The following is a 26,725-nucleotide window of genomic DNA, read 5'->3' as shown; positions in this document are numbered from 1 at the left end:
AAATCATGTGGTATTTGTCTTTTTCTGACTTATTTCACTTAGCATAATACACTCTAGCTCTATCCACGTCACTGCAAATGGCAAGACTTCATTCCTCTTGATGGCTGAGTAATATCTATATCTATCTATCTACATTGATATCAGTATACACACACACACCCACACACACACACACACACACACACACACACACACACACCACATCTTTATCCATTCATCAATCAGTGGACATTTGGACTCTTTCCATAGTTTGGCTATTATTAATAATGAGGCTATAAACATTGGGGTACCTGTACCCCTACAAATCTATATTTTTGTACCCTTTGGGTAAATACCTAGCAGTGCAATTCAGCAAATTCAGTAAAGTCACAGGATATAAAATCAATATATAGAAATCAGTTGCATTTCTGTATATCAATAATGAAGCAGCAGAACAAAAAATCAAGGAATTGATCCCATTTACAATTGCACCAAAACTAAGATATCTAGGAATAAATCTTAGCTTCTTAAAATCTGAGTTTTTTATTTAAAATATGTTTTCCACCTTCTATTTGATTTGAAGTTTTCTTTAAAACTTTCAAAACTTCCTAAGAAAATTATTTTGACGCTCAAAAAAAATCGCGGATAACTAATTCTAGTGCCTAAATGACATTATGTGTCTTTGAATGAATTTAGGCACACCTGAGTTTGAATATGGACATGGCTACTAGCTATATGACATTTAGGAAGTTACTTAACCCCTTCACACTGTTGTAAAATTTATTTTCTAGAAAATAGATAATAAAATTTATCTCTTGCTTTGGTTAATGTTATGACAAAGGATATAACCCATTTAAAATGCTTAGCACACTTTGTGATGTATATGGCAACCCTGCAAGTCATGTAAATGTAGGTCAGGTGTTTCAAAGATTAGAGGCCAAACCATTTATTTTATTTAAAGTTTATTTACTTTGAGAGAGAGAGCAAATGGGGAGGAGCAGAGAGAGAGAGAGAGAGAGAATCCCAAGCAGGCTCTGCACTGTCAGCACAGAGCTGGACACAGAGCTCAAACTCACGAACTGTGAGATCATGACCTGAGCCGAAATCAAAAGTCCTATGTTTAACCAACTGAGCCACCCAGGTGCCATCAGAGGCAAAACTATTTGAATCCTTACAGAGTTCTGAATCTACGGTGATGCAAATAGTACTTATATTTTAATTAAACAGTCAGCTGTTTATCGAATATTTTTGTGCTAGCCATTATGCAAAGGTTCAGTGAAATAAGCCATGCCGAATGATATGTATATTCCATGTGTCATATCCCTAATAAATGATTTCCTTAATCCTTACCCTTCACTTATTCCCCATTAAAAAAAGAAAAAAAGCCCACCTAAAAGGCTCAGGTAGATTAGAAATGTCACAACTAATTAACTGGTTTTGCCTAGAAGTGGCAGAAAGTATAAACAAATTTTTGCTTTCTGTTTTTTTACTTCTATGCTTCTCTCTCCACGGGGTGTCCCTGAAAGGGAGTTTCGGACCTTGGTAATTGAGATGGTGATGGCCACGGATATGTCCTGTCACTTCCAACAAATCAAAGCAATGAAGACTGCTCTGCAGCAGCCAGAAGCGTGAGTGCCCCTGTGACCTCATGTGTTTTTATGGGTGTCCGAAGAGGTGCTTGTCCATGTTGTAGCATCTTTGAAGAGCACCTTCTTCAGAGAACGTTACTGAATAGTCTCATAAAGTGGGGATGTTTGGAGGAAAGAGCATGAGAATTGTACATATCACAGATAGATTTTCATCAGGTTTGAAATAAATAATAGGACCAGTAACAATTTGCTCCAGTTAGAATTTAAAATAATTCTTCATGGGAAAACTAAATCATCAAAGATTCACTCAGCGGAGAGGCCACAAAAGGCAGTGAGTGACTCTTGGGTTCTTGTCTTTTTGAACGATGCGGTCATTCCAGAGATACTTTTGAGTCTATATGTGAGGTGTGCAGCTCAATAGACATGGAGACTCAGCTGATGACCAGCTCAGTTGCAGGATGAAATGATGCTTTCCCCCAGTTCAGCTGAAGTGGGGTTTGAGATGGGAGAATAGAAGAGATAAAACAAAGCAATGATTTTTAAAAACTCTGAAAGTTTGATCCTCACGTGTTTGGGTCCTTTGGGTTGACAGAATTGAAAAGCCGAAAGCATTATCCCTGATGTTGCACACAGCAGACATTAGCCATCCAGCAAAAGCATGGGAGCTCCATCATCGCTGGACAATGTCACTCCTGGAGGAGTTCTTCAGACAGGTACCTTGTTGTGCTACTCCTCAGGGCTGTCATCAGTAGATATTTCTGAATTTTCTATTTCAGCAATGCTATAATAAGACTATGGGAACTGCAGTAATTTTCTTTGGGGAGTAAGGTTTCATAGCTTTTTGTTTGTTTGGTTTTTTGTTTTGTTTTTTTTGTTTCTTGGTCATGTGATGTCTGACTCTTACCTAAATTTTGATTCTCAGAACATTATGGTGTTTCTGTCCTATCCATTTCTGTTTGGAAAAAAAAAAAAAAAACAAGCACTTGCTTTTGGCAGTCTTTTGTCAAAATGTCAACTGGTTACTTTCCTTTTTACTGTTTATTTTAATGGGTTGACCAAGTGGTAGTTACTTTTGCATTATCCTGTAGGATTAACATGTTAATCTTTAACTCATAATAATTTAGCTGTTATAATTGGTTGGGTTGTTTCTTTTGAGCAGATAAGCCATGTTGTCAAATTCCAAAGTGAGGTGTGGCAATTTGTGGTCAGGAAATCACTAGATGCTGCTGCTTCAATTATATTTAAACTTACTACATCCTAAGACACAGGGTTGTGTTTTCTAAAAGGGTAGCCAGAGTCTTTAGTGAGTAGGCAGTACTTTAAAATTAAATTTAAATTTTTTTTTTCAACGTTTATTTATTTTTGGGACAGAGAGAGACAGAGCATGAACGGGGGAGGGGCAGAGAGAGAGGGAGACACAGAATCGGAAACAGGCTCCAGGCTCTGAGCCATCAGCCCAGAGCCTGACGCGGGGCTCGAACTCACGGACCGTGAGATCGTGACCTGGCTGAAGTCGGACGCTTAACCGACTGCGCTACCCAGGCGCCCCTAAAATTAAATTTATAAAGGGGTGCCTGGATGGCTCAGTCAGTTAAGCGTCCGACTTCAGCTCAGGTCATGATCTCACAGCCTGTGAGTTCGAGCCCTGCATCGGGCTCTGTGCTGACAGCTCAGAGCCTGGAGCCTGCTTCCATTCTGTGTATCCTTCTTTCTCTGCCCCTACCCTGCTTGTGCTCATTCTCTCTCTCTCTCTCTCTCTCTCTCTCTCTCTCTCTCTCTCTCATAAATGAATAAATGTTAAAAAAATTTTTTTAAATAATATTAAATTTAAAAAAGGTACACAGAAGTAGAGAAATAGGGGAATAAGTGCATAGTACCAAAAACTGATGTCTTCTCTAGAAGAGCTGCCATTAAAACATCTGCTTTGAGATACGAGGTCCTGAGGTTGAAGGCAAGATGACATATGCAGACTGTGGGGCCTGAATTACAGCCAATTCACATCAGTACAGTTAATTCAGTTCTTGTTACTTCATGAAGGGTGGTTCATGTCATGGACTCAGAGACTTCTGACACTGCACAGAACATTTATGAAGGCCAGTCTCAACTTTGTCCCATGAACCGACAAGAGATAGGGTCTTTCACTGGTTACTTAATTTTTGGAAGCAAATTACTCCTATGATTACTCTTCTTCTGGGATTCTGGTTTGAATGGGAGAATTGTAGAAGGCATCTGTATGTGTGTGTGTTTTCTTCTGAAACTGTACACAGTATCCAGTGATGAGCTGGGACTAGAGTTAACAGCATATTCAACGAAGTCCAGATGACTCTTCGTTGTTTTTTTCTATTCCACCTGGTTCGTGGGACTAATCAAATCACTCTTCTAGTTCCTAATGGACTTATCTGAGATTTGTGTTTTAGGACGTGGTAGTGGGGAGTGGATTTAGGGGAAGGTTGTACCAGATGTTTTCTTAGGGTCCTTCTGGCATTACATGTTCTACACTTCCTTCATACTGTCTAGGAGTTCACATCAGGGTATGCATATACACATGCACCCCTCAGCTGTTATGTGAATACACCAGCAGGTACCCTGTTCTGCATTTGGCTGTTTCCCTTTGCAAAGGCATTGGTTGGTCTCTCAGACTAGTTCTCACGGAGAACCTAGTGGTATGTGAGGAACTAGAGCTGTATAGGTGTGGCCTTATGTATATAAGAATGACTCTGCAAATTCATCCTTAATCAAGGGCTAATTTTGAACCATTTTTCCAGAAGCTCTTTTCCTAATATTAGTGAGAGGATTTTCTGTAAATACCCCCTCTCCATTATCATATGCTTTCTTTAATATTGCTTGTGTAATAACACCCCTAATGGCTAGGAGTATTTAATTTGTAGCCAAAGGTCGGTGATAGTAACTCATGTAAGTTTGAGGTAATGAAATGATTCCTTCTTTTAATTGTGAGTGGATATGAGAAATTACTTAAACATGTGCACATTTTCCACATAAAAGAAACCTTGTTTGCATACACATATGTTTGAATTGAATGAAAACGTGCTAGAGGCAATGTGAAAATAACCTTATTGAATTTCTTGCCCATTGGGAATGGAATGTTAGCTCACTGGACTGGAACTACTTTTTAGTAATTATGATTCAGTAAATTATTTTTATTGACTTAATATTTTAACCCAGATGCCATAAGCCATTGTAAGTAACCCATGTAGGAGAAATGTTGCCTCAGTTCTTAACTATAGATTTTAAATCAGACAGTTCAAATGGGAAATCTCAATGGGACTGTAGAGTCTTTGAAAGTATTACATTTGGAAGTTTGGTTATAATTCAAAATAAGGGCATAGCCTCAGTACTGAAAGACCAGACCTTCCATGCTTTGCTAAAAGAGTAAGTTACATCTTAAGTATTATAACCATATTTTACAAAATCTAAGCTACTGCTTCAGGGTGCTTCTCAATGAAATATTGACTTTAAAGAAGTATAAGTTTGCCTTTTTGGTAAATACATGCTATAAAAGTCTTGAGGTTCATTTCATTTATATTGTTGTTTATTTTTATATTTTGCAAATGTTCTCTACAATTCTTTTAATATCTTCTGTGTCTGTGGTTATTTCCCTGTTGTTATTATTATTATTATTTTAAATGCTTATTTATTTATTTTGAGGGAGAGAGGGAAAAAGTGTGAGTGGGAGAGGGGCAGAGATGGAGAGAGAGAATCTCAAGCAGGCTCTGCACTGATAGCGAGGCTCCATCAATGTGGGGCTCAATCCTATGAAGTATGAGATCATGACCTGAGCCAAAGTCAAGAGTTGGATGCTTAGCTGACTGAGCCACCATATTTCCCCATTTTAATTTTTTTAATTTTTAATTTTTAAAGTTTATTTTACTGAGAGAGAGAGAGGGAGAGAGAGGGGAAGAGAAAGAGAGAGAGAGAGAGAGAGAGTGCACATGTGTGAGTGGGGGAGGAGCAGAGAGAGAGGGAGACAGAGAATTCCAAGCATCCTCTGCATTGTCAGTGCAGAGCCCTATGTAGGGCTCGAACTCGAACTTGCAAACTGTGAGATAGTGACCTGAGCCAAAATCAAGAATGGGATCCATAACTAACTGAGCCACCTAAGTGCCCCTATTTCCTCATTTTTATTTTTCATTTCATATATTAGTGTTTGTGCCCTTTCTTCTCTATGAAATTAGCTAATCATTTGATTATTTTGTTTCTTTTTTATTTTATAATACCTTAATTGAGGTTTTCATTTGTACTAATTCATTTCTTCTGCTTGAGTTTACTTTGTTCTTTTGTTAACTTCCTGAGATGGATGCTTAATTCACTTATTTACATTCTGCCTGTTTAACATTACTAAGACTAGGAGTTTGTCTTTTTCTTATGAATCTTACGGATTCATATATGCAGTATGTTTACAATCACTCCTTTCTAAATATTCTGGAATTTTGGTGTAGATTTTTCTTTTACCCAAGAGTTGCTTCTGATAGAAGTGTTTGTTTATATAATTTCCAATGGTAGGGTCTTTTGCTTTCTAGTTTTGTAATTATTTGTGGGTTATTGAAATTAAATCACAGAAATTTTTCATTGTTTGGATTTTATTGTGAATCATTTGTCACCTACTGTATAATCAGTGTTGTGAGTATTCACTGCTCTTGAAAAATATATTTATTTTCTTCTTGCAGGATATAAAATTCAAAGAATACTGTACACACCTACCTTATCAATTATGTCATTTAGGTATTTTATATATCATTAAAATTTTTTTGATCTTTTGTAGGATGACAAGTGTTTCTATTTTTTTTCTATGTAGTATGAAGGTTGATTCTATGTTACTTGGTTCTTGCATATTAATAACTATTAGACCATCATAATTTACTGTACCCCTTATCATTATAAAGCCTGCCTCTGTATCTCATCTAATGCTTTTACCTAGAATTCAAATTTGACTCATTTTAAGAATATGACCCCTGTCTTTGCATAGATTTTTATGTTCCACCTTTCAGAAGCACTTTGGTTGGGATGTGCCTTTTAAACACTGTATATAGGGGCTTCTGGGTTGGCTCAGTTGGTTAAGTGTCCGAGTTCGGCTCAGGTCATGATCTCGCAGTTTGTGGGTTCGACAGCTCAGAGCCTGGAGCCTGCTTCAAATTTTGTGTCTCTCTCCTTCTGCTTCTCTCCTGCTCACACTCCATCTCTCTCTCTGTCTCTCTGAAAAATAAACATTAAAAATAAATAAACACTGTACGTAGTTGAGGTTTTTTTATGAGGCAACCTAAGATTCTTTTCTTTTATTATTTGAAATCAGCTATATTAACATCCATTGAGATGACAGAAATACTTGATCTTAGGTGCCATGACATTTTACATTATGCTCTCTGTTTTTATGGTTTCTTCTTAAATAGTTCACTGTATTGGCTATGCTGTCTGCTTTGTTATGTATTTACTTCTTCTGATGACTTGGAAGTTTTATATTTTCAGTTTTTCCAGTGGCTAACTTGATAGTAAAAAATTTTACATTCTCTATTTATTTCGATAGTATCTATTGCTTCCTTGTTATAAAAATTAGTAAACTTCTTTTCCTCTCACCTCTTCCCCAGCACCTGTTTTTAGCTGGCTTTATTAACTGGTTTAATTATTGTAGTCTGTCTTTTATTATTTAAATTTAGTTATTTTTTTTATGTATCAAGTTTAAATGACATATTCTTACCCCCATCTACAACAGATAAGAAAGCCAGTGTTTATTCATTACCTTCCAATACCATTCCCCATTTTTTTTCATAACATAATTAACTCCTTATTGCTATTTGTTGCCTATCATATTTCTAAATTGTCCTGAGTTTTTAAATGAGCATTCTCTGGCATGTACGACCTGCTGTTTACAAAAGATAAACCTTAAACAATACCACTTGGAAAGGTGGAAAACATATCTGGCAAAAGCATAATTTTCTAGTTTGTTTTTGTCTTGGTTCTACTCACTGCTGGTACTTTAGCTCTGGTTGATCTTCCATCGGTTGGCCAAAGTTGTTCTTCAAGTGGTTTCTTTTAGAAGAACGAATGCGGGGCGCCTGGGTGGCGCAGTCGGTTAAGCGTCCGACTTCAGCCAGGTCACGATCTCGCGGTCCGGGAGTTCGAGCCCCGCGTCAGGCTCTGGGCTGATGGCTCAGAGCCTGGAGCCTGTTTCCGATTCTGTGTCTCCCTCTCTCTCTGCCCCTCCCCCGTTCATGCTCTGTCTCTCTGTGTCCCAAAAATAAATAAACATTGAAAAAAAAAGTTAAAAAAAAAATTAAAAAAAAAAAAAAGAAGAACGAATGCAACACGTTTTTGTATACTTGCCAGTTTTTCTACTGCTATTATATTTGGGCCATAGTTTGCTTGCTTTTTTTTTTTTTTTTTTTTTTTGGTGGGTGGTGGGCCAGGGGTGGAATCAAGCTTTCTTTCCCTGAAGACTTTTTTAGATTTCACTCAAATACGTTCTACCTGTGCATATTGCTATGGAGGGGTTGGAGGCCCTGCTGTAATTATTTTCATGTCTAGGTGATGTATCTTTTTGCTTATGTGCCCTAAAGGATCATTCCTTTACCTTTGAAGCCCACTGACAGAACTGGGATATATTTCAATAATGATTGTTCTGTAATAGCTTTTCTCGGGACCTGGTCTGTTCTTTTCCTCTATAGATTCAGGTTACATTGATTAAATCTTTGAGTGCTTTCCTTTTCCATTTATTTATTTCTCTTTTTTAGGGAAAGCAGTTATTCATATGTTGTCTCCCTTTTGTTTCTCTTCCATGTCTATCACTTTTCTTTTAAACGTTCATTAACTCTTTGATCAGGGGTATTTGTGTGGCCTGCTTTTTACACTCCTGACCTCTATGCCCCTTACTGTGTTTCCATCGAGAAAAACTCTTGTTTGTGCAGCTTCGTATGCAATCTTCCTTTATGCAATGGTCTGTTTTTCTTTTCCGTTAGTTACAAAACTATCCTTTGTACTGAGGCTTTTGCCCTTCTTAAAAAATATTGATGTCTTCAGTAAAAAGGAAAGTGTTTGAATAATTCCACATGGGCCAGTAATTATAGAACCATATAATATTGTTTCAATCAAGTTGAATTCACCAGAAGTACACCTTTCCACATTACTTGCTGCAAATTACTTTTTTTCCAATTCATAAATGTACCTGTCATCCAAAGGGAATTCAGTGACCACTATTTTAAAATAGGGTTTTAATAGTTGAGCCTGCTCAGCTCAATTAAATCCAAAAGATGTATGTGATGTATAGATGTGGGTACAGACAAGTCCATGGGATAAGAAGTTGTTTTATAGCTTGTACTTTTTCAGTAATAAAATCCAAACTAATGCTTACGTCTTAATAGTCAAGTGGTTTGTGTTTCCCACCTCTTCTTCTAAACCACCCCCATTAAAATGTACCAAAAAACCAACTTGTATCCCTGCTTCATAGGGAATAAGAGTGGGTTTTACTTGTTTAAGCTGCAATATCCCACAGAACCATCTACACCACAACAGTTTATGTCATAAATCCTCTTCCTTCTTTTTGTACTGCCCAAGAAGAAATAGCTCAGGGGTAAATTATTTTTATCATGCCAAGGAATACTCAGAAACAGAGGAGCCATTGTGTCCCATGGGGTGTCTACCCAGGAAAGGGTGCAGAAGGAACTGAGCCACTTCAGGACTGTTCCTGAGACCCTTGGATGTCCCCAGCACCTATTGTGACCCCACCATTCAGCTTCCTCAGACGCCCATTCCTTTTCCTTCCTTTCCTTTTGTGTGTGTGAACCAGCATCCTTTCTCTTCGATAACATGCCTTAGAAAGAAAACGTATTTAGTTTTTGAACTTGGCCTAGTTTTTGAATGACGTTGTTACTTTTCACTTACTATTAATTTATTGGTAGTATTTATTATAATCAGAGTGTATTTGAGATAAAAATTCACTAAATGTTCCTCAAATCTTAACTTAAATATTAGAGATATCTATTAGAAAACAATAATAGTTTTTTATATATTTACATATATTTTCTCATTATTTAATCCTCATCATAACCTGATGAGATAAGTATTATTATCCATACTTTATAGAACATAAGACTGAAATGTAGAGAAGGAAAGTCAACTTCCTGTGATCACACAGCTAGAGGGAGAAAGGCCAGATTCAAGCCCAAATCAGTAGCCATTAACCTGAGCAAATTCTAGCCTTGTAAAATGAATCAGCACACCTTCACTACTATAAGAAAGCTGTCATATTTTTCCTTTCCTCTAGGTGTGTGACTAAAGTCACACGGGTTTTCATTTTTTTTATTATTGTTTATTTGCTTTTGAGAGAGAGAGAGAGCGTGAGCAGGGGAGGGGCAGAGAGAGATAGAGATAGGGAATTCGAAGCAGGCTCCAAGCTCTGAACTATCAGCACAGAGCCCGATGCAGGGCCAGAACCCACGAGCTGTGAGATCATGACCTGAGCCAAAATTGGACGCTTAACCAACTGAGCCACCCAGGCGCCCCTGGTTCAGGTTTTAAAAAATCATCTCCCTCATTATTTAGACTTCCCATAGTACTCGCTTATTATAGTGATGGTTTTTTAGTGAGATTGAGAATATATTGGTCAGAAAATTATTATTGTCTAACTTGGTAAACACAAGCAAGTATTTACTCTGTTTCATTTTTTGGTCCACTGTTCATTATGGACTGAGCCCTGTGCTTAAGACCCCAGAGCACTTACCTCAGGTGTGTGGCTTTAGGTAGCAACACTAGCAGAATAAATCCGATCAGTCTGGTTTGAATTTGTGTCTTGGCAGGGGTGGGAGGCCTTTCACTGGCTCAAGAAAGGCCACACAGATCGACGAAAACTTGAGAACACACAGGAATTCTGGATGCAGTTTTAGCTCTGGGCCACAGAACTCGTTGGCTTTTTTTTCCTCGGGCACCAATTGCTGCCTGATGAGGCTTTCTGTACAACAGCATGTGCCTTTGCAGTTGGATGGAATGATTGGACCCCAGAGGGTTTCAGCCTCTTGGTGTCTTTTATGCACAGGATCAGGCCCCAGAAGGACTTATTACATAATGTAATTGTAATAATTATAATAAAGACCAGTGGCCTTTGTGGCAGTTGAAGTTGCTAAATAAAATCTGGGCAACTCCACCTACTGATCTTAATTTACTGTGACCTCCTATTTTTCCAGGGTGACAGAGAAGCAGAGCTGGGGCTGCCTTTTTCTCCTCTGTGCGACAGAAAGTCAACGATGGTTGCTCAGTCGCAAGTGGGTACGTGTTGACAGCCCTTTGGATGGAAAGAAAAAACGGACTGGGGTTGCCTAGAAGTAAGCGCAGATGCTCCCAGTGATACTTTGGCTGGGAACCTGGCTCCATTCTGCTGTGCCATGCTTATGGCTTTGGCTGATTGGGTTGTTAGAGCCCCTCTCCCCATCCTTGTCCCTGGAATGTGGCTGGTTTGTAGGAAGATTAGACAGTGGTGCTCTGCTGTGTCTATCATTCCCCACTAAGAGCAGAAAGGGCCTCAACTTTCCAACATGGTAAGAATCAGTGACAGGAAGCCCATTGTATTTCAGCCTCTCCATTCTGCATGCAACACTGGAAGTCTCCCTGTTATTTCTCCCCAGTGATGCTTCCTTTGGCCCTGTTTCCAGGACAGTCCTATTTCCTGGATGACCTTAATTCCAGGAATGGCTCATTTTAAATGTTTCCTTCTTTTTAAAAACTTTTCAGCACTTTTTTTAAAATAAAGATAATTTTGTACTGCTAATAACCATAATATATGTGAATTACAAAAATCCTTAGATATGAGGGTACCAGTATCACACATTAATCAAATATCATCAGTGATCTCCACCTTGGAAGAGTCTGAAATTATTCAAAAAATAAATTCAACAAGGATTTACTGATTTTTTTCTACTTGTGTTTTGAATACTATTTTTCATAATTGTTTTCATACTATTGTATTGAGTTTCTATTAGGCATGGGGCACTGCTGGGCACTGTACTAGATGGTATAAAAAACAAATACAAATTATAAATGCTATCTGCTCCCAAAGACATTGAGCCAGTATTGGGTGGTAGGCAAGACTTTAGGAAAACAGTGTCTGTTTGAATGTTACAGTGCTCAGATTGAGTTTTCTATGTGGTACATTCAGGCACAGAATAGTGTCTGTGGACCGTTAAACCCAGAAAGATTTGTTGAAGGGTAATGTTTGAGTTGGGGATTAAGAAAGAAGTAGGCAGTGTAGGCAAATGGTGCTGTAGGTGAGAGGCGTGTAACAGGCACATGGAAGGGCATTCCAAACAAGGGATTAGCATATACAAAGCAGGGAAATTTAAAACAGCCTAGTACGTCAGGGAATTACAAATAATTCCATATGGTTGGAGTAGTGGGCAGAGTGTATGATGAAGTGAGGGCCATGTATGGAGAGAAAATCAGGGCATATCCAAAGAGTTTTAAGTAAGATTTAAAAACATATAAATGGATGCTTTAGAATGAGAATCAGCAAACTGTTGCCTGTGGGCCATATATGGCCTACCACTCGGTCCTGTAAATAATTCCATTATAAGACAGCTAAGTGCGATATTTGAGTGTTGTCTATGGCTACCTTTGCACTACAGTGTGAGAATTACGTAGCTGTCCTAGATTTGGCCCGTAGAACCTAAAATATTTACTATTTGGCCCTTTACAGAAAAAGCTTGTCAACCACTGTTATAGCAAGATTTCTCTATAGGTAGCTTGGAGGGTTTTGAGTAAGACTAGAGGCGAGGAAATCAGCTGGGTGCCTTCTGCAGGCTTACAGGGAAGAGATGATGAGTGTGAGAATTGAGGAAGCACATAGACTCTCCAGGAGAAAGGTGGCATATAACATATTAAGGATTCAGCTGGATGCAAACCTAAGGTAAAGGCAGTGATCCAGATTAAGTGGTTGGACCATGGTCCCATTTATGAGGGTTGGAGGGAAAGCTGATGAGTTAGTTCTGGTTTGGACATACTGAGTTTAACCTGTAAGAAAGCCAAAAGGTGAAATAGTATCATGAAACACTTAAGTTTCAGCTTAAGCTAAAATTGTAAAAGTATACCTCAATTAACTATAACACAGATTTGGCCATCAGTGTTTCCTTATCAGGATACTATGGGCATTTGGGGCAATCCTTGTTTGGTCAATTACATTATACAGTTTTCAGCATCCTTCATTGCTGGACATTAAATGCCAAGATCACCTGCACTTCAGTCATTAGGAAAACCAAATAAGCATTTGTACCAAACACTGTATTTCCTTGGATTGGTATTTCATTTCCTTCTAACTTTCACGTGGCTGCGTTAAGGAACGACGACCAATAGTTTCAGGTCATATAGTTTCTCCTAACGTGTCACAGAACGCTCGGGTATTTTTGAGCCATTGACACAGTGACTCCAGCCTAACATCAACTGTCTCTCCAACATGGCCGTATCTCTAAGGTACAGTTCCAGATCTGACCCCTCTCCCAGTTTCCAGCCCTGTTTCTCCCAATTCTGTTTGCCCTCTGCCATCTGGATGTGTCCCCTGCACCTATTAGTCAGCACATCTAAGTCTGAGCCCATCATTTTTTTCCCCAGCCACGTTTTGTCCCCCCGCCATCATCCCTGTGTTCTCTGCTCTGCTGTGGGAGATCTCCTTGGAGACAGCACCACTACTGCAGCACGTGGACCTGTGCCTCCATCACACATCTGCCTTACAATGAATGACACTGGGTCTCCCCTCCCTTACCTTCCTTTGGGCTATCTCGACAGCTTCTAAAATGATTTTCTCAGCCTCAGCCCCTCCTGCTCTCTCCCTTCCCATCCCTCTTGCCAAATTAACTTTCCCAAAGAACATTTAAAAAAATCTTAACTGTGATGGTGCCCAAACACGTCAAGGAGCATAGAGTGCCCATCTAAGTCTCAGCTCCTTAGCTCCACCCTCAGGAGCCTCCTGCCCTAAGCAGGTGACTACCTGCCTTCCCAGAATTCCCCTTTCCAACTCCAAAAAAGTCTTTAAGCCTCAGTCATTCCTCAGACACATCCTACCTTTTTCCTATCCTTGTCACTTGGCTTATTCCACTCCTTCCACCTAAAGTGAAGAGCCTTAGGTCTCAGCTCAAACACACAACTCCCCTAAAGCTATTCACAGACCTCTCGTGAGAGGGAAAATATCCTTCCTTCCTTACCTTCCCAGAGGCCTCATTTGGGCTTCCCCTTGGGCCCTTTCCATATCCCCTCAGGGTCATTTTTGTGCTCAGGTCATCTCTCCTGTAAACTCCTTGAGGGTAGGCAGGTTGTGTTCTACATCTTCATCTTTTATGCAGCACCAACCACAGATCTATGACACAGTGGAGGTTGGATATGAGTTTCTTAAGCACTTTATTGCACCATCTACTAAAAAGTCATAGGAAGTTACATAGGAGAGATGGAACTCACTCATGATATTCAACTCCAGGAATATGTTAAATGAATAAGACCAACCTTCTCTCTCCTGATCTGATCTGGAGCTCCCCTGCAGATGAAGTTTAAAAAAAAGAGAAGGTTCATCAGTTTCCATAGGGAAATATGGAAGGGACCAGTTTATGTGTAGTTCCTCTGAAGCGTTGCTGTCTCTCTTCAGGTTTTATTGATTTCATCGTGGAACCCACCTTTACTGTGCTCACGGACATGACCGAAAAGATCGTGAGTCCTTTAATTGATGAAACCTCCCAAACTGGCGGGACAGGACAGAGGCGTTCAAGGTCAGTGCAGAAGCTTGAAGGGTGAGGGTCAGGTTGGCCTCTCCACAAGGACAGAGTCACTCCTTTGGGAGGGATGGGGGTTTTTCATAATGATGTTTGCCCTCCCTCTCTTGTAAGAGAGATGTCTGCCTCTTTCTTTTTCTCAGAGGAGTTGAAGCTATACTGTCTGTACTCTCCAGGCTGGCCGGGAAGGGAATGACCAAGGTCCACACCGTGACCGGAGCATTCCCAGTACAGGTTTCCTACCATATTCTCTCTTTCGGTGCTTTTGCTCGTGACAACATCCATCCTGGCACTTTGATTGCCTGAGCCCAGACAGTCCTTGCTTCCCATAATCCAAAAAGACAGTCCCGCTGATCGGAGTCATCCCAAGAAATGAAACTCACTTTCATTTCTAGGTTCAGGAAGGGAATGAAGTGGAGGAAGGAAAAAAACCTGCAAGTTTTAAGTCACCCTCTGACACGGTTTCATTATATTGAGCATAGATTAGTGGCAGGTTCTGGAGTCAGATTCCAGGTTAAACATCCCAATCCCATTACGTTGTACCTGTGTCATCTCAGGCGAGTTTTCTTGATTTCCCATGTAGGTTGTAATACTCCTAGGTTGGAGGAAAGACGAAGTGAGTTATTCAGTCAACATAAAGCCCTTATAACAGGATCAAGCACAGAGGAAATGCTTGCACCATGGCTAGTATTCCTGCTCCTCCCCCGCTTGTCCATGTAAAACCTGGGGCTTTGTCATAAATGAGAAAGGGGGGAAATGGAATTAATGGGAAAAATAAGAAAAGAGCAAGAAGGAGAGAAGGTAAGAGGAATATTAGGACAGTGGGATCCCGAACACTCAAGGTGAATGAACCCAGTGATGGCTGCTAACAAGGAGGACGGAAGCCTTCTCCCTGGTCCCCTGCCCCACGGGACTGGGCTGAAACGTATCCTGCTGGTCTAGTCAGCCAAGGTTGTCAACGGGTGCGCATTTGTGTCAGTCACTGCGCAAGCCACCTGGAAGTGTATAATACCTTAAAGTTTCCCGGGAGGCTACACTTTCTATGTTTGCAAAAATGCCCATGTTTCAAGCTTGAAGTAATATTCATTTTAAAAAATGTCTTTTGCATGTCTCATTTCCCACAATCTCTAAGGTGTCTGTGCCTTTTCAGCTTCCCCCGAGAATACAAGGAAATCATCTTACTCTGGCCTTGGGGATCCTGGGGTCAGAGGCACTCAAGTACAGGGGGAGGTGGACCTGGAGAGAAAGAGGAACAAGTGACTGGGTAACTTGGAAAAGTGGTCAGTGTAGAAGCAGATGGGTGCACTGTGGAACTAAGTAGGAGCCTGATTTCAAATTAGTTAACTTCGGAGAGTTGAAGCCAGAAGATTCATATGAGGGAATTCTAGTCATATTGAATAAGAAGATACCAATCAACCGAGAAGAAATACAGGGGATATGGATACTCATGAGGCTGAAATCTTGATCTTTTTCTCCTGCTGAGAATACAGAATTTCCCATCTCTCACATATGGAAAGAGGAATTGCACCCCAATAACTTGAGGAGCGCTGCTCACTCCTTTCTTGGGCTTGCTCACTGGGATATGTTTTTCAAACACTAACCGTCCTCTTGGGTATGACTTTTTGATCTCCAGTTTGAACAGCATCAGTTCGGCAGATGCGAAGCGATCAGGTGTCAAGAGCACTGGCTCAGAAGGAAGTGCGCCCGTCAACAGTTCTGTCATCCCTGTTGACTATAAGAGTTTTAAAGCCACGTGGACTGAGGTGGTGCACATCAATCGGGAGAGATGGAGGGCCAAGGTGCCCAAAGGTAACATGCTACTGGGGAACCTTCCTGGAGATCTGTCCAAATCCACTTAAAAAAACAAGGCATTGCCAACCCTGATTTCTAGGTATTGCAAATGAAGCACAATCTCAGGCTGTTTATCCAAATGGCGGAATGTTAGGCTCTCCCATCTTTTGCTGTTCATTGTACGTAATGCTCAGTACATGACAGAATGAGGCAGCCCACCGAGTACCCATTTCAGCATGACCTTTGTGCTGTATGACTAAATTCCTCTTTTTGGTGTAAAGATTCTACAGAGGATGGGTGTTGTTATTTCTTGGTTTTTGCTAGACTACTTTCATTCTCATTTCGTGTCATGTGACACACTTGTGAAGCCTTAATTTCTTCCTTCCTCTAAGTAAAGCCTGGCCAATAGCCACCCCTGCCATTACGTTAGGACAGAGAGAGCTTTAATATCTTTGCATACATTTTTATCTTCCTTTCATGTTCTCAACTTCCTTTCAGTCATAACTCGGACTGATCTTCTGAGACGAAGGTAACTTGTAGGTAAAATTCATTGAGGCCAACGTCAAAATTCATTATCAGAAACATCATGACTCTTGGTACTGTAAATAAAAAAGACTGAAATCTGTGCGCTTCTTGAAAGTTGAAACCCATTTGCTCATACATGTATTTGTGTTTATTGAACACATACTACAAGGTCCATACATACTACATGCTCATCTTGTAGTCTAGGGAGGAACACATACCTGAGATAAGGGCGTGATGCTGTGGTGCCTGATTCCAGGGAGGCACGAAAACATAGCTGGCTCTTGGGAGCTCAGCGAGGAGCTCGGTGAGGGGGCTGATCCCAGTAGGATTTGTGGAGGTGAGCCTTCAATAATAGTCAGTGCTTGTTAACATCTACTGAATGAATCCCTACTATGTGCCAGGCTCTGTGTTCTGTGCCAAGAGTGCAGAGGTGAATAACAGACATCCTCATCCTCAAAGCTCACAGTCTCTTGAGGGCAGGAGGCATTACCACAGAGTTTCTTTCAAAGAAAGAATGGAAGTTCACTCAAGGATTTGCACTTGTCACCAGCACTCACTGGCCCCTGTCCCCAGATCCTCAGAACAAGGAAAGAGAGTTCTATCCTCAAACACAGCACTGACACTTTCATCCACCAGTGCCCGCACAACACGTTGGAAGAAGTGCGGGAGTGGCTGGGCGCAACATGTTCCGGCCCTGTTTGCCCCTCATACCTCAGGGGGTGCTTCCGGTGTGGGAGAGAAGAGACCTCACTGCTGGAGTTAATCAGATGCCAGCCACTGTGGCTTGTCCACAGAATCCTGGCCAAGTGGCTGCTCATTTCATGTGGGGCAGAGGGTTTATATTTATATTTATGTTTATGGTGCTGTTAAGGCATAATTGGGCCCTTATCATTTCAGGACAGATGTTGCACCCTGAGCTACAGAGCCAACTCCTCTTCCGTACTTTAAGTGTAGCCTCTCACAGTGTATTCAGATGCTTTAAACATTTAAATTCTCCCTGTTGGCAGGCATTGCAAACAGCAGTGGCAGCTACTACCTCATCTCAAAAGAAGCACTCTCTTGTAATCAATTACACTCATTACGTTTGAAAATCCAATTCCTGACAGCACACAGTCTAAAGAGGTACTTCAGAATAATTTGTTTGCAGTTATCTGGCTTCCTTAAGTTACCTTCTGAAACTAATGACCTGGGGGAGCGTTAGTTTCTTTTCCAGGAGAAAACTGGCCCTTTAAGAATGACAGATAAATAAAAGCGGGTAATTACAAAATGTTAGGTACGCTGATGGAGATATGGTTAAGCTATTTTGGAAGCATAAAGGGACGTTTCCCTAAACCTGCTTATTTGGGTATTTGGGAAGGCATCCTGTAGCCAGGACTTCAAGGATGCTTGAGGTTGAGTCCTGAAGGAGGTGCTATATTTAAAAATGGGGAACAAGGAGGGAGTGGACACAGGCACAAAGCCTGGATTATGTATGTTTTGTGGGAGAATAGTTTGAATATCAAAGCAAATTTCAGTTAGTGGGGAAATGGAGAATTGAATCCCTATTTGCACTGTGCTCTTTGGCAGATTCATGTAGATTTCTTGAGAAAATTACCTTCTGGGGATGATAATACACATCACAGAGCTGATGCAAAGAACAGAAATAATATATGAAAAGCACTGAGAACAGAGCCTGTGTGTGGTTAGTGCCTGATAACTCATAGCTGTTACTTTAAAAAATTGGAAAAGAAAGTTAGAGGTTTGAATGCAGAGTTATGAAGGCGGTGGTAAAAATACTAACCTATATCTAATACTTTATTACATTTTCAGCCTCCCGGTAATGCTGTTGACTAGTTCCCTGGTGTTAAGAAATTCAGTTTGCATCTCTTTTCCCTCTGGTGATTAGTTTGTACCAGATTATCCCAGGCTGTTTTGCCTATTCTTTTCTATCAGAAAACTGTGATTTCAAGAAAGCCTGACCTGTATGGAGCACTTGAACCTATGTTGTTATTAAATGGATTAGAATGGGATCTAAAGTCTTGGTTTTACTGACCAACCTGATTTACAAAGCGAGCTAGACCAGAACCCATAGTTGTTAGAAAAGATTAAACCAATATTTCTTAACAGCTCTCAGGGCTGAAAATTATTGTTCCCAAACAAAGATGTGTAGCTATAACAATTTGCAAGTCTGATCGATATTGATCAATTAAAAAAATTTTTTTAATGTTTGTTTTTGAGAGAGAGAGAGACAGAGAGAGACAGAGAAAGACAGAGGGCAAGTAGGGGAGGGCAGAGAGAGAGGGAGACACAGAATCTGAAGTAGACTCCAGGCTCTGAGCTGTCAGCACAGAGCCTGACACAGGGCTTGAACTCACAGACCGCGAGATCATGACCTGAGCCGAAGTCGATGCTTAACCGACTGAGCCACCCAGGCTCAATATTGATCAATTTTTGTTTAGTATTTAATACTTTTTAAACATTTTTTTCTGGTGTAAGAATAATTTGTGTTTAGGTTACAGTGCTGACATATAAGTAAGATATATAAAGAAGAAAATAAAAATCACTCCAAACCTCTCCAACCAGACATAGCTATTAGTGAAATTCTGATGTATTCTTTTTTCTTTTCTTTTTCTTCTCTTCTCTTTTTTTTAATATGAAATTTATTGTCAAATTGGTTTCCATACAACACCCAGTGTTCATCCCAACAGGTGCTCTCCTCAATGCCCATCACCTAATCCCCCCCCCCCCCCCCCATCAACCCTCAGTTCTCAGTTTTAAGGGTCTCTTATTGTTTGGCTCTCTCCCTCTCTAACTTTTTTTTTCTTTCCCCTCCCCCATGGTCTTCTTTTAAGTTTCTCAGGATCCGCATAAGAGTGAAAACATATGGTATCTGTCTTTCTCTGTAGGACTTATTTCACTTAGCATAACACTCTCCAGTTCCATCCACGTTGCTACAAAAGGCCAGATTTCATTCTTTCTCATTGCCAAGTAGTATTCCATTGTATGTATAAACCACCATTTCTTTATCCATTCATCAGTTGATGGACATTTAGGTTCTTTCCATAATTTGGCTATTGTTGAAAGTGCTACTATAAACATTGGGGTACACGTGCCCCTATGCATCAGCATTCCTGTATCCCTTGGGTAAATTCCTAGCCGTGCTATTGCTGGTTTATTTTTATTTTTTAATGCTTATTCTTATTTTTGAGAGAGAGAGAGGGAGAGCGAGTGAGTGCAAGCAGGGCAGGGGCAGAGAGAGCAAGACACAGAATCAGAAGCAGGCTCCAGGTTCTGAGCTGTCAGCACAGAGCCCTCTACATGGGGCTAGATCTCATGAACTGTGAGATCATGACCTGGGCTGAAGTCAGACCCTCAACCAACTGAACCATCCAGGTGCCCCCGATGTAATTCTTTTTAATTTTATTTATCATGCATATATATAAGTAAAAATTTTCCCCATACATTGCGATCATAGTATAATATTGTCCTGTATTTCATTTAACTATTTCATTTTTAAACATTTTTTTAAGTTTATTTATGTATTTTGGGAGAGACAGAGATAGTGTGAGTGGGGGAGGGGGAGAAAGAGAGGGAGAGAGAAAATCCAGGCAGGCTCCGTGCTACCAGTGCAGAGCCTGACGTGGGGCTCAAATTCATGGAACTGCGCGATCATGGCCTAAGCCAAAACCAAGAGCCGGATGCTTACCTCGCTGAGCTACCCAGGTGCCCCTCATTTTACTATTTCTGTTTTGAGCACTTTATCTTCATACTAGTATTCTTGGAAAGTATGACTTAAATGTCTGCATTGTATGTGATACCATAGTTCAATCATTCCTCCATTTCTGCACATTTTGGTTTCCAATTCTTCATTATTGCATATCACAGTGTTAAAAACATGCAAGTTCAAAAGTCTTTGAGCCTACATATGATTATTTATCTAGGATAAATTTCCAGGTGTGAAATTTCCTCTGTCAAAGTAGATGAAAAACTGTAAGGCTCTTGATATATATTATCAAATTTCTCTCTGGCAATTTTTTTCAACTAATATTATCTCCCAATAGAAGTGGGAAATATTTCTCTATGTCCCCCCTTCATTTTTCCATTAAAATGTTTATATTTTTACTGCTGATTCATATTAACTCTTTATATGTTAAGGATGGTAATTCATCCGTTGGCAAAATATCTTGCAACTTCTGCCCTGCACTAGTTTGTCCTATGCCTTTTAATTTTGTGTTCTTTTTTTCCCTGATAAGTATAGTCACGATCTCTCAACATATAACATTACTACAATATTTTCAGTAGGACTATATTTCCTGTGCTCTAGCTTTTATCTCCATGACTTATTTATTTGTAACTGGAAGTTTGTATCTTTTAATCCCCTTTATCTATTTAATCCATCTCCCTACCCCGCAGCTAACTTTATAAATGGTCTTTTAAAATATATCCTATTTTTATTTTACCAGAGATTTCCTTTACATTTTTATTGACCTGTGTGTATCAATGTAAATATGAAATGGTATGGCTGAGCTTGGGTGGCTCACTCTGTTAAAGCGTCCAACTTCGGCTCAGGTCATGATCTCACGGTTCGTGGGTTCGAGCTCCTCATCGGAATCTGTGCTGACAGCTCAGAGCCTGGAGCCTGCTTCAGATTCTGGGTCTCCCTCTTTCTCTGCCCCTCCCCTGCTTGCACTCTTGTCTCTCTCTCTCTCAGAAATTAATAAAACGTTTTAAAAAATTAAATTAAGAAATTGTATATAATGACACTCCTTTGCAAATGCTGATTTATGGAATTTTTATTTATTTCCTACATAATCACTGTTTTTGTTGAAATACTATGAGATTTTTAATCTAGGTGATTATAAGTAGAATATTATTTTATAATTAACTTAACCTTTAATATTACTTGTAATATTTGCATCAAGTTTTATATGTATGAAACAATTATTTCCATTGAACACTAAGATTTACTAGTTTTATTGCACATCATTAATATATTTCCTTATTCTTAAGTTTCTAATATTAGTTGAATTTTTCTATCAGTTGGAGCACTTTTTGGCTTCAGTTTTTAAAAGGTGAAAGATTTATGTGATCTGAAGAGAAACCAGAGCATTTGGCTTCAGGTTTTAGAAAGATCCTGTGTGAACACCTTCTGGTCCTTAGATAGCTGGAGATATTTTTCTGTTGTTTTTGTGTACAACTAAGAGTTAACTATTCAAAATTCATATAGTATTTTGGTGGTTTTTCAGTTTCCTTTTCTCTCTCTCTCTCTGTAGGTAGTTTAAGAAGGCAATTCAGAAAATTTTACCAAGGGATAACTAGTGCAATACCATTTTTAACCAAGAGACTACAAACCATTATTCAGAAAGGGAGATGAAATGAAATCAGTGTAGTTCTCCCAGAATGCATAGCATGCAGCGTGGGATAGGACCAGCTCTAAGGAGAAGCAAGATTTGTGGATCATGAGGGCCCTGCTCTGCTTTGCTCTACCTTTACTCATTAGCTGCTGGTTTGGGCCATTTTCATAATGAGTCAAATCACCACAGATATCCTGAAATGGGAAGCAAAAGGAAATGCAATTCAACTATGGCATTTGCTTCCTACTAGTCTAGAAGCCTACGAGTGCCATGGATGCTAAATCTAAGACCTGACAAGTTAAATCTATATATATTATCGTTGGAACCTTATAGCACAAATTAATTGTGCGCTAGTCTACTTTTTCTCTTTGTAGGAAAGGTTTATGTATCTTGTATATCTGAAAATATATGAGAATCTGTTTACAGTGGCACAAACATACCTTCTGCTGATTTTTTTTTCTTAGTTATATGTTTGCTTGTTTTTGTCTACTTATTTTGAGTATTATCACTGGGTGCTGATAGCTGATCACACTCATTTCAGTTATTTCGCAGAATCATGGAGAGATGGGAGTAGAGTAGTGAAGTGGAAGAACATGGCAAAGCCACGTGCTGGAACACAGTTGCCACAGGGACAGGAGTCATATAGTAGGGCAGGCTGCCTGGGATCTGATTGTAATGTCATAAGAGCTGCCATTCATTAATTCAAACATTAATTGACCGCTGTCAGCTGTAGTTGAGCAAAAATGGATTTGTTTCTGAAATGTACCTTCTCCCAGTTTTTATTTTTCCTTGCTAGATTTCCATAGAAAATTGTTCTGACTCAGTTGTCAAATAAATTTTTCTTGCTCACATATTTTATGCTCTTCTGTAGCAAACCAGAATTTAACACCTTCAGTTTTTATCAGTTGCTTTTGACTTGTGGATATTTTGAATGTTGAAAGTTTGCCACAGATTCAGTGGGGGTTCTGTGAGGGGACCATAAATTATTTAACCTGCTACCTGAATGTGAGTGAATTCCCCTCCCCCTCACTTTTCCTCTCTATATAGTAAGTACAGTCATCTTTTTTTCTCACCTGTATTTAGTGGTTAAGGAAACCAACATTTGTCAAATGGCTAACTCTTTCAAGACAGGACTTTAGAGTTTGTATGCTTTCTGTATTTTACACAGGTCTAGATTACAGATGGAATATGTACAAGTCAGGTTTATTGGCAGATTGGGCAAATCATACCCATTGTGTGCATTTTCACTTAGTTAACGAATACTCCATGAGCGTCTTCTATGTGTCAGGCGCTGGGAATTCAGTGATGGAGATGACATTTGACTTCTGTCTCTCGGGCACTATGCGAAGGTGAGAGGAAGTCTGGGCGAACATTCCAGGGGGCCTCCTGTGACCCTGTAGTCCACTGAGAATGCCATTTCACTATTTTCTGCAGGGGCATCTTCTTACTCTTTAGTTGTACTTTTCTGTAGAAGTCAGAAGAGATATCATACTCTATATGTGCATAATTAAGTTATTTTGTAAAGAAATCTTTCCTCGCCTTTTCATTGTAAAGTATAAATGCATCCTCTTGGGAAGTAGAATGTCAGGAAATAGTGAATGGCAAACATTTAAAATTTAAATGAGTGCTCATCAATCCTGAGTGCATGTTAGAATCATCTGGAGAGCATTTAAAATATCCTATTCTTGCCCCTCTCCCTCCAGAATACGATTTAATTTGTCTGGGGTGACACCAAGGCATTGAGTTGGATAGGTGGATAGATGAATCAATGAAAAGAGTAATAAAAACTTCATAATATATTAAGGAGGACATTGAAGCCAGGCAAATCTAGGGGCGGGAGAAGCCTAATGAAGCCAGAGATCATCGACATCCACAAAATACAATACAGTTCAATGACATGTGAACCTGGATCAGATTTGGGCTTTGTGCTCTTAACCAGGTAAAACGGGAAACAACCACTCTGGTGACCATTAGATTAAAAACAAACTTGTCGTCTGTGAAAGCGAGCTTTTTCAGGACCAACACTAACCAAGGGAAATCAAGAGGACCCCTGATAATAATGAGGTGTAGGATATTTTTAACACATCTAGATTTAAAAAATGAAATAATGTTTTCTATAATGGATGGCACAATCTGGAAAGCCTTTTTAGTCAGTTGAATGCTAAACGGGGTGAGCCTCTACCCTAAGGGATGATTGGTCTCTGTTAGGTGTGTGTCACTTTCTGCAACCAAGTGCCACTTTATTGCCTCCAAGGCCCCCGCATGATCTCAATTCTGCATGTCCTTGGCCATTTGACCACATCATCTGTCACTAACCTCTTCTAAACTTGTGTTAGCCGTACTGACCAACTCAATATCCCTTGAACATTCTACGCTCATTCCTACCTCATGGCCTTGACATTTTTAAATTCCTCTGTCTTATATGCCATTTCCCCTAATTATTGCACAGCCAGCAATTCATGATAAAGAATGCAATGCCACCTCCTGATGCAATGCCACCTCTCTCCTTTATGTTTATTGTGTTCCATCATATTATTTTGCTTAACCATTTTTGTAAAACCCTTTCACCACCTGAAATTATCTTAGTGACTTGTTTACTTAATTATGATCTTTTCTATTTCATAATTCTTACGTGCTGCTACATTCCCAGCACCTAAAATGGTGCTTGACACTGTAGCTATTCAATAAGCTATCAGTTGAATGAGCCAATCTATCTTTTCATGAATACTTGACCGTATGTAATTATGCCATGTTTTTGATGAAACACAGAGCCAGATCCTTTCATAGTAAGCAGAATTGGAAATACAGCTGACATCCTGTCACTAAAGGGGAAGATACAGACCAGGATACCTGGCCAAACTAAAGGCCACCTCTAATCTTGTGGACAGTTTGAAGACCTGTGTTTTGTAAGCCCTAATTATCCTCTTCCTACTTTAAAAAATTTTTTTAAATGTTTATTTATTTTTGAGAGAGACAGAGACAGAATGCGAGTAGGTTAGGGGCAGAGAGAGAGGGAGACACAGAATCCGAAGCAGGCTCCAGGCTCTGAGCTGTCAGCACAGAGCCTGGTGTGGGGCTTGAACTCACGAGCTGTGAGATCATAACCTGAGCCTAAGTCGGACGCTCAACCGACTGAGCCACCGAGGTGCCCCATCCTCATCCTACTTTTAAATTCACAGTGACCTGAAACTGTACTGTTCTAGTGGCAATTATTTTTCCTGTCTTTCTGTTTTGTAATCAGTTGTTTATGTTTAAACTCCAGATCCTAAACAGATCTACATGAAACTCCAGTTTTTGCAGTGGCACAGGAGAGTTTTGTAATGTACCTGAGCCTTGACTTCACTTCCATAAAATATGGTTTTAGTAATAGTAGCTACTGCTTAAAGGTATTTTGAGAATGTAAGGAAGTATTCCTTGAAAAGCACTTAGCATAATACCTGGCATAGAGGACACACTCAAGAGAAGTCACTGATGATAATATTGAAAATGCCAATTATAACCTTGATTTATTAATTATCATTATCCTTATTATTATTATTTTCTCCCTGCCCTCCCTTATAATCCACTGATTTCACAAATGACATCACCATGAACCAATTTTATTGGTTTCCTGAATATACACACTAATCTGATGTGAATTAACCAAAAATATACCCCAAACACTCAGTGCAAAGGCTTGGTTTTGTTCAAAGAGGCAATTTCCCTAATACTGTGACCTCTTTTTATCTTTTCTGTGCCTTTCCTAACTTGCCCTGGGTACAGAGGAGAAGGCCAAGAAGGAAGCAGAGGAAAAAGCTCGCCTGGCCGCGGAGGAGAAGCAAAAGGAAATGGAAGCCAAAAGCCAGGCTGAAGAAGGCGCGGCTGGCAAAGCTGAGAAAAAGACATCTGGAGAAGCTAAGAATCAAGTCAATGGAACTCGCACAAACAAAAGCGACAACCCTCGTGGGAAAAATTCCAAAGCTGAGAAGTCCTCAGGAGAAAAACAACAGAATGGTGAGTACAGTTTCACCGGTGAAAGGCTCTTTTCGGGGTGCTGATGACGTGATGAATGGAAACTGGCCAACAACCACACCCATGAGGACGGCTCTCAGGACAGGGCTTCTGTGGTCTTCCAGCTGCTGCTGATCACACCTCACTGGGCTGTGGACCCCATTAGGATCCCATCAAAAGCAGCCAGAGCCTTGCTTGAGCCATTCTTTCTGGGGAGATTTATACCTTCCAGGCCTTTCCCAGCTGTTCTGGAGACTCTGGCCAGTGCCTGCCTATCCACTGGGGAAATACCTGTTAACAATCCCAGCACGTTCCTGAGGGCTTATTGCCCAGATGGGTGGACTGGAAAATCAGTCTAAAGGGATATGTACTATCCCTTTAGTAGGCAGGGCTGGGGCCCTGGTCTATCTAGGGTCTGTTCCTATAGTATGTGTCTGGCCATCTGTAGGTGAATAAGTATATACATTAGGGTGACCACCTTGCCCGGGACTGAGGGGCTTCCTGCATGCAGAGCTTTAGGTTTAAAATTTTTTTTAATGTTTATTTTTGAGAGAGAGAGAGAGAGAGAGAGAGAGAGAGAGAGAATGAATCAGGGAGGGGCAGAGAGAGGGAGACACAGAATCCAAAGCAGGCTCCAGGCTCTGAGCTGTCAGCACAGAGCCTGATGTGGGGCTCGAACTCGTGAACCACGAGATCATGACCTGAGCTGAAGTCAGATGCTCAACAGACTGGGCCACCCAGGTGCCCCAGAACTTTAGGTTTTAATACC

General features: G+C 40.1%; 1 protein-coding gene across 5 annotated transcripts in view; it reads left to right on the top strand.

Annotated features, from left to right (window-relative positions):
• PDE1C (phosphodiesterase 1C) overlaps window positions 1-26,725 on the top strand; it is a 514,714-nt gene that overhangs the window by 432,819 nt on the left and 55,170 nt on the right. For all 5 annotated transcript variants that reach the window (XM_047849292.1, XM_047849290.1, XM_047849293.1 and 2 more), the window contains 6 exons: window positions 1,506-1,607; window positions 2,161-2,281; window positions 10,757-10,838; window positions 14,194-14,314; window positions 15,951-16,126; window positions 25,729-25,959. In XM_047849292.1, coding sequence (XP_047705248.1) covers window positions 1,506-1,607; window positions 2,161-2,281; window positions 10,757-10,838; window positions 14,194-14,314; window positions 15,951-16,126; window positions 25,729-25,959 — 833 coding nt within the window. The remainder of the gene's footprint in view (window positions 1-1,505; window positions 1,608-2,160; window positions 2,282-10,756; window positions 10,839-14,193; window positions 14,315-15,950; window positions 16,127-25,728; window positions 25,960-26,725) is intronic.

Source organism: Prionailurus viverrinus, chromosome A2, assembly GCF_022837055.1.
Source record: "Prionailurus viverrinus isolate Anna chromosome A2, UM_Priviv_1.0, whole genome shotgun sequence".
In the NCBI taxonomy this organism is placed as follows: domain Eukaryota; kingdom Metazoa; phylum Chordata; class Mammalia; order Carnivora; family Felidae; genus Prionailurus; species Prionailurus viverrinus.
Note: the sequence above shows the minus strand (reverse complement) of the source record. Positions and strands in the feature narration are given on the sequence as shown.